Raw genomic sequence first — 7,424 nt, 5'->3', positions numbered from 1 at the left:
TTCCACAGGAGAGGCAGTGACGGCCGCCAGCCTAGATAGCTTAATAATAATAATAATAATAATAATAATAATAATAATAATACTGTGATAAAAACAACTAAGTTTGTTTTGGGTATAAGCTTTCATGTGCATGCACACTTCTTCAGATACTTTTGTGCATGCACAAGAAAGATTATACCCAAAACAAACTTAGTTGGTCTCTAAGGCAGGGGTGTAGCAAGGGGGGGCGGTTCTCCCCAGGTTCCATAATGGAGGGGGTGACAAATTATCAAGGAACATTTTTTTTTTGAAAATGCCTGCTCCATAGGTCTTATCTTACTATACTAGGGATTATATAGCTATATATGAAATTTCATGCATATCAGTTAATATCTTGACCCTCGTCCACCAAAATTCACTTGGCTGTTTTCCTATGTCATAAAGGCTGAAATTTCAGTTCAGTGGAGCACTTACTGTTCCCAACCCTAACCCTGTGGAAAGCCATCTAATTAGACTTTAATTTGATTTTGAGACGTTTTTAGGAGGTAATTTAATTATTGTTTGATTTTATACCAATGTTAGGTATCTGATGTTAGCCATCCTGAGCCCGACTTCGGCCAGGGAGGGTGGGATATAAATAAAAGTTTTTTTTTATTAGTATTACTTGTTGTTATTCCTTTGTAAGAAAACACGAAATAATGTAAAACCATTTTTGCGGGGGGGGGGCGGGAATCAATGGGGGGGGTGACAAGAATTTTTCTGCACCGGGTACCACCTGACCATCCCGTGCCGGGGGGGGGGGGGTGACATTTTTTTTTTTGCCCCCGGGTACCAATTTACCTTGCTACGCCCCTGCTCCAAGGTGCTACTGGACAATTTATTTATTTATTTCAACTGGGTCAGACCAACACGGCTACCCACCTGAACTGCTCTCTTCCTGCTTTCGGTGCCAGAGCAAAGAGATGAGATGCATGAGGTCGAGCATTGGGTGCCAAAAGCCACGTGTGTCTAGCATGGCTGGAGGTCGGCCGGCTGGAGGTCTAGCCCAAGCAGGGCCGTTTCAAAATGCCAATCTCTCTGCAAAAGACTCCTTCCCCGAACTCTCTGCATCTTCCAGCTTAAAAGAATTGAAGCAAGCCAGAGAGGCCTTTGGTGGAGACGATGCCTGGCTTTTCCTGCCCATTTGAACTTGGGTTGTGGTTGTGGTTAGTTGCTATCTAATGGTCTCGCTGTGGGTGGTTTGGGAGAGATGTTGCAGAAAGGAACAGAAATATGTAAAAATGCACGACGCCGTAAAAGATCCGGCTTTCCTGGAAATCCATGTTCCTTGCCTGCTGCTGGGCTCTGTCGTTAGGGTAAGAAACCCAGTAAATAATATTGGTTGTGATGCTGGGGACTTTTTGAGTTGATTAAATGGACCTGGCCTTTAAGTTGATTAAGTGGACCTCTGGCCACCCAGCTGTAGTTTTTTGAGTTTTAGATGGATTTGCACTGAGTTCACAGCTCAGCCTTTGAAGAGTGTCGCCTTCCTTTTCTTTTTCTAAAAAACAACAACAAAACACTCCCTTCTGAGATCCACGTACCAGCGGTAGGAAAGGTGCTGTGTGCCAACAACAGGGGGGATAGGTCCTTGCCCCAATGAGCTTCCAATCTGAAATTGCAAGCTCCTTTGGGATAAAGGGCGGGATAGAAATGTAATCCAGCCAGATGGGCGGGGTACAAATAATAAATATTATTATTATTATTATTATTAATGATGGAAATGAAGTAAATTTGACAGAAGAGGAGACGCCAGATAGGGGAAGGAGACAGAGGCAGTGAGTAAACTAGAAGAATATGTTGTTGTTGTTCAGTCATTCAGTCGTGTCCGACTCTTCGTGACCCCATGGACCAGAGCACGCCAGGCACGCCTATCCTTCACTGCCTCCCACAGTTTGGCCAAACTCATGTTAGTAGCTTCGAGAACACTGTCCAACCATCTCAATATACACACACGCCATCTCAATATGGTACCTAAGGGACCGCCTCTCCTGGTATGTCCCATGTAGGACCTTAAGGTCCTCAAATAATAATCTTTTGGAGGTCCCGAGCAACAAAGACACTAGGTTGGCCTCAACTAGGGCCAGGGCCTTCTCAGTATTGGCCCCGACTTGGTGGAACAGTCTATCACAAGAGACCAGGGCCCTGCGGGATTTGGCATCTTTCCGCAGGGCCTGCAAGACGGAGCTGTTCCACCTGGCCTTTGGGTTGGTTTCTGTTTGATATTTATGCTTCATTCTTTTATTGGTGGGTTATTTGAAAATGAGACTGCAGTTTTAATATTGAATTTTTAAATTTGTATTTTAATCTGTTATTTTAAATTGATTGTGTTTATGTTTTTTTGCTGTGATTTTAATTAGTGTTAGCCGCCCTGAGCCCGGTTTTTTGGCTGGGAAGGGCGGGGTATAAATAAAAATTTATTTATATTATTATTATATATGCACACACACAAAACACACACACACAAACACACACCTGCAGTTACATGTACTTAGGCGTACTTGCAGTGTTTTTTTTTGGGGGGGGGGACTCAGGGTTTGTATCTTAATATTACTAAATGACATCCTTTTTGCATGGCCTGTAAGAATGTGCAGGCTTCCGAATGCTGCTTCAGTCAGTTCAGTCAACGTAATTCTGGCGTTTTAATTACTTTTTAGCGGATATATTGCATACTGTTTTAGCTTTCTGCATTTAATCTGTGCTGCAAGCCTCTTTGAGTTGTGGCCTGGGAAAAAGGCGGGATATAAATAAATGGATTGGGGGGGGGATGCCTCACTCTGTAGCAGGTGCAACTCTGATGCAGGAGAAGCACAAATTGGATCTCTAGCGCACCCCCCCCCCTTTCCTGTTTCTCACCCGGACTTTATCTCCCTGTGTGTCACACGGGTGCCATCTGCTGGCAAGCAAAAGTTAAAACAGGAGAAGCGTTTCCCAGTTGAAACAGGTCTGATTGGGTTTTTATTTTTGCAGGGACCAGCCTCCACTGAAATAAACATGTGTTAGAATCCTGGAATCCTAGAATTGTAGAGTTGGAAGGGACTACGAGAATCAACTAGTCCGATCCCCTGCAATGCAGGAATCTTGTGCCCAGTGTGAGGCTCAATATGATAATGTAAATTGACAGTTAATTGGGAAATGTATTGATTTGGTTTTGTGTGTGTGTGTGTGTGTGTGTGTGTGTGAAGTAATTTTTATTTTATTTTACAAGTGTAAGATGATGCAAGGTTCGTGTGGTGGTTGCTCGCGAGTAACGAGGCAAAAGTCCAGCCTGTGCATACTACGTACAGTGCAGAGCTACAAATCCATGTCCGTATCAGTCGCTCGCAGAATCCGGGAGTGCCCCCTTCCGGTTGCAACCCCAACATAAGAATTTCGGCACCCCCAGTCTTCGCCACCCCTCCTTGCGTTTCATACTTCTGTGCGGTTCGGGCGACGGAAATGGCGTGTCTCCCTCCTCGCCCGTGGAGCGAGGGGAGCGCAGGGTCTCACCAGCATCCCCAGAGCCCCTACGCTCATGGCCCCTGGTCTCCTGCCCTTCCCCACTGGAGATGTCGCTGTTTCCTCCGCTGGAGGAGGTGGGCTCCCTGTAGCCTCCCAAGAGCCCTTCCACCACCTTGCGCTGAACCGGGGACAGTCCCCTGACAGATTATAACATTACCAAATACGTAGAATCATAGAATCATAGAGTTGGAAGAGACCCCAAGGGCCATCCAGTCCAACCCCCTGCCAAGCAGGAAACACCATCAAAGCATTCCTGACAGATGGCTGTCAAGCCTCCGCTTCAAGACCTCCAAAGAAGGAGACTCCACCACACTCCTTGGCAGCAAATTCCACTGTATCCATATTTAGAGATTTCTCCGAATCTCTAGACTCCCCCTCCTCCCCAACCCCCAGGTCCTGTTATCAACCTTTCCAACTGCATATTATTTCATCCTCCAAGTTTTATTTCTCTCCATTTTGTCCGTAGTAATTTCTACATTACAAGTGTTATTGCAATCCTGCTAATGTTTTCATCTGCCTGCAGTGGTCTCTCTAGTAAATGGTTAAAAAAACAATCCCATTCTTTATTCAAGTTTTGGTCTTCTCAGTCCCTGATCTTTCCAGTCAGTTTTGCCATTTCGGCGTAGTCCAACATCTTAGCTTGCCATTCCTCTCTGGTAGGGACTTTGTCTTCTTTCCATCTCTGGGCCAGTAATATCCGTGAACTTATAAATATATTTTTTCTTAAGGAATCTTTTGCCCAGCATGGGGTTCAAACACATGACCCTCTTTCTGCCTTGCCCACAGATCCTAGCTGCCTCGAAGACGACCCAGGGCTCGAGCCAAGCCCCGCACCCGAAAACCCAGGAGCTTACGGCATGGATAACCTGACCTCCTCCACCGGCGGCGGCAAGGACTCGTGCACCTACCACGAGGAGTTCAAGCAGATCTTGCTGCCCGTGGTCTACTCGGTGGTCTTCGTCCTGGGGCTGCCCTTGAACTTCACCGCCATCGCCCAGATCTGGCTGTCGCGCAAGGCTCTGACACGGACCACCATCTACATGCTCAACCTGGCGGTGGCCGACCTCCTCTACGTCTGCTCCCTTCCTCTCCTCATCTACAACTACTCCCAGAAGGACTACTGGCCTTTCGGGGACTTCACCTGCCGGTTCGTGCGCTTCCAGTTCTACACCAACCTGCACGGCAGCATCCTTTTCCTCACCTGCATCAGCATCCAGCGCTACCTGGGCATCTGCCACCCTCTCTCCACCTGGCACAAGAAGAGGGGCAAAGGATTCACCTGGGTGGTCTGCGGGGTCGTGTGGTTCCTGGTGGTCGCCCAGTGCCTGCCCACCTTCGTCTTCGCCGCCACCGGCATCCAGAGGAACCGGACCGTCTGCTACGACCTGAGCCCGCCGGACCGCTCCGCCAGCTACTTCCCTTACGGGATCACCCTGACGGTCACGGGCTTCCTGATCCCCTTCGTCTCGATCTTGGGCTGCTACTGCTGCATGACCAAGATCTTGTGCCAGAAGGACGAGATGATCGGGCTGGCCGTCCGCAAGAAGAAGGACAAGGCCATACGGATGATCGTCATCGTGGTCCTCGTCTTCGCCGTCAGCTTCTTCCCCTTCCACCTCACCAAGACTCTCTACCTCATCATCCGCTCCATCCCCGGGGTGCCCTGCCTCACCCGGCAGGCCTTCGCCATCGCCTACAAGTGCACCCGGCCATTCGCCAGCATGAACAGCGTCCTCGACCCCATCCTCTTCTACTTCACGCAGCGCAAGTTTCGCGAGAGCACCCGGCACCTGCTGGATAAGGTCAGCACCAAGTGGAAGCACGGCTCGTGAGGGAAGCGTCCGTGATCCTGTGCCAAGGAAGGGTTGGCGATGCTCCGTCTGCGTGGCACCGGGCGCCGGAGGGAGAGCTCGGCCTAGCGCGGCTTCAGAGGCCTAACTCTGGTTGCCATGCCAACCCTCTCGGAAGGCCTTGGGAAGAATGTCACTGTGTGAACAATGGACCGCCGGGATGCTCTGCTCTCTCCCTTGCCTTAGGGCTGCGAGGATTCGCTCCTGCTGGTTTGGGAGATATCTGCTCCCCGTGGCCGGCTCCAGCGGTCCTTCGTACCGCCATGCACCGGACGTGCGACCCAGAAGCTAAATTGAGTGGCAGAAGGATAGGAGAAATGCGACTGGCGTAAAGTCAGGGACATAGATGCCACCCTCTCCCAAGTCACTCTGTCTGTCCACCTGGCACAGTCTTGTCTACCTGGACTGGCAGCAGATCCCCAGGGTTTTTGGCCGGAGCCATACCTGTAAATCATAGAATTGTAGAACTGGAAGGGGTCCCCCAAAGGTCCTCTAGTCCAACCCCCTGAAATGCGGGAATAAACGAGATGCCTTTGGAGATTGAACTTGAGACCTTCTGCATGCTGAGCAGATGCTCTGCGGCGGGGCTACGTCAGCTGAAGGAGTCAGGATCCTGAGCTAACCTCTTTAATGAGATATTCCAGATGGACCGAATGGGCTCTGGGTGACTGGGAGTGGGTGGGGGGTCATCGCTTAATTGTTTAAAGCCTTTTTTGGGGAGGGTCACCCAGGCCTTGTTCAAGAAACAGTATTATTACCCTTCCACGGAGAAGGGAGTCCTAGTCTTTCAGATCCCTTCTGAAATCAGGAGGTTCCAAGCATGAGCTGTGAACAGATCCTTTGACGACAGATCTCCAGCTGGGACCCCGTTGAAAAACCACCAGTGTTTATTGATTTGCTGTCATTTCTTTCAGAAGATGTAATAAATGTCAGGCTTGGGGCCTCAGCTTAATATGTACCAGCTCCTGTTTGAGCAACCAATTGTGTGGGAATCATAGAATCATAGAGTTGGAAGAGACCACAAGGGCCATCCAGTCCAACCCCCTGCCAAGCAGGAAATCTCCTTGTGAGCCTTTGCGACAGAGTTGCGCTGCGGAATCGGCCTTCGGAAGAATGCCGGCTTTCTCTTTTTCTTGCTTGCCCGTAAATCAAGCAAGTTCCTAGTCCTCATGAAACCCACGGCGCCTCTGAATACCAGGTGCTGGGGAATCGCAAGTGGGGGCAGAGTGTTGTTGAGCTGAGGTCCTGCTTCTGGGCTACTCATAAGCGCCTGGTCGGTCCCTGTGAAACCAGGGTGCTGGAGTCAACACAGTAGGAAGACTGTGTAGTGAGTGGTTAGAGAGACGAGATTATAACTGGGGTGCCCTGGGTTCAAATCCCCACTTGGTACTGCAGCTCGCCGGGCACTTTTCCTCCCGCCCCAATCCACCTCACAGGGTTGTTTGTGAGGCCATGACGAGCCAGGTTGGGGCGAGAGAGAACTCTGCACACTATTCTGAGCCCTTTCAAGGAAAGGTAGGATAAAAATGTAGGCATTTCTGCACGTCCATCTTTCCATTCAGGCATGTCAGAGCCATCGTTGCCCTTTAAAGACATATTTCAGCCATGACCCAAGGGAGCCATCCTGGCAGCCACAAAGAGGTGCCTAGGGGAGGGGGCAAATCTGAGATTTTCCACCCCCCAGCCTCTTTGCTTTGCCCCGTTGCCCTGGCTCAGTTCACCCGTCTGCTCTCTTGCACGCTGGTTTCACCTGTGCCAGGAGGGCTTCTTGCAAGGTGCAGTCAGTCTTAAGGACCGATGTGGTTCTTTCTCCCTTGCAAACCTGCATCTGTTTTCCAAACCCAGCAGCACCAGGAAGGGTGGCCATTCATGGCAGCCCCATGGTAGCCGGTGCAGTGCGGTGCGGTGCCTGTAGTATCAGACTAGGACCTGAGAGACCAGGGTTCGAATCCAGGGAGAACCATATACACCACCTTGAGCTCCTTGGAGAAAAAGGTGGGATATACGGTAAACGGAAATAATAAGCAAGCAAGCAAGCAACACACCGGAGCCAAT

The 7,424-nt window shown here is 49.8% G+C and overlaps 1 protein-coding gene across 1 annotated transcript; it reads left to right on the top strand.

Moving 5' to 3' along the window:
* Positions 1–4,346: 4,346 nt before the first annotated feature.
* P2RY6 (pyrimidinergic receptor P2Y6) lies at positions 4,347–6,044 on the top strand. The gene has a single exon (XM_033145968.1). The coding sequence runs from the start codon at positions 4,377–4,379 to the stop codon at positions 5,349–5,351; it is 975 nt and encodes a 324-aa protein (XP_033001859.1). The 5' UTR covers positions 4,347–4,376; the 3' UTR covers positions 5,352–6,044.
* The last annotated feature ends 1,380 nt before the right edge of the window (positions 6,045–7,424 follow it).

The sequence above is a fragment of the Lacerta agilis genome, chromosome 4 (assembly GCF_009819535.1).
Source record: "Lacerta agilis isolate rLacAgi1 chromosome 4, rLacAgi1.pri, whole genome shotgun sequence".
In the NCBI taxonomy this organism is placed as follows: Eukaryota; Metazoa; Chordata; class Lepidosauria; order Squamata; family Lacertidae; genus Lacerta; species Lacerta agilis.
The sequence above is the reverse complement of the archived record's forward strand: the minus strand, read 5'-3'. Positions and strand labels throughout refer to the sequence as shown.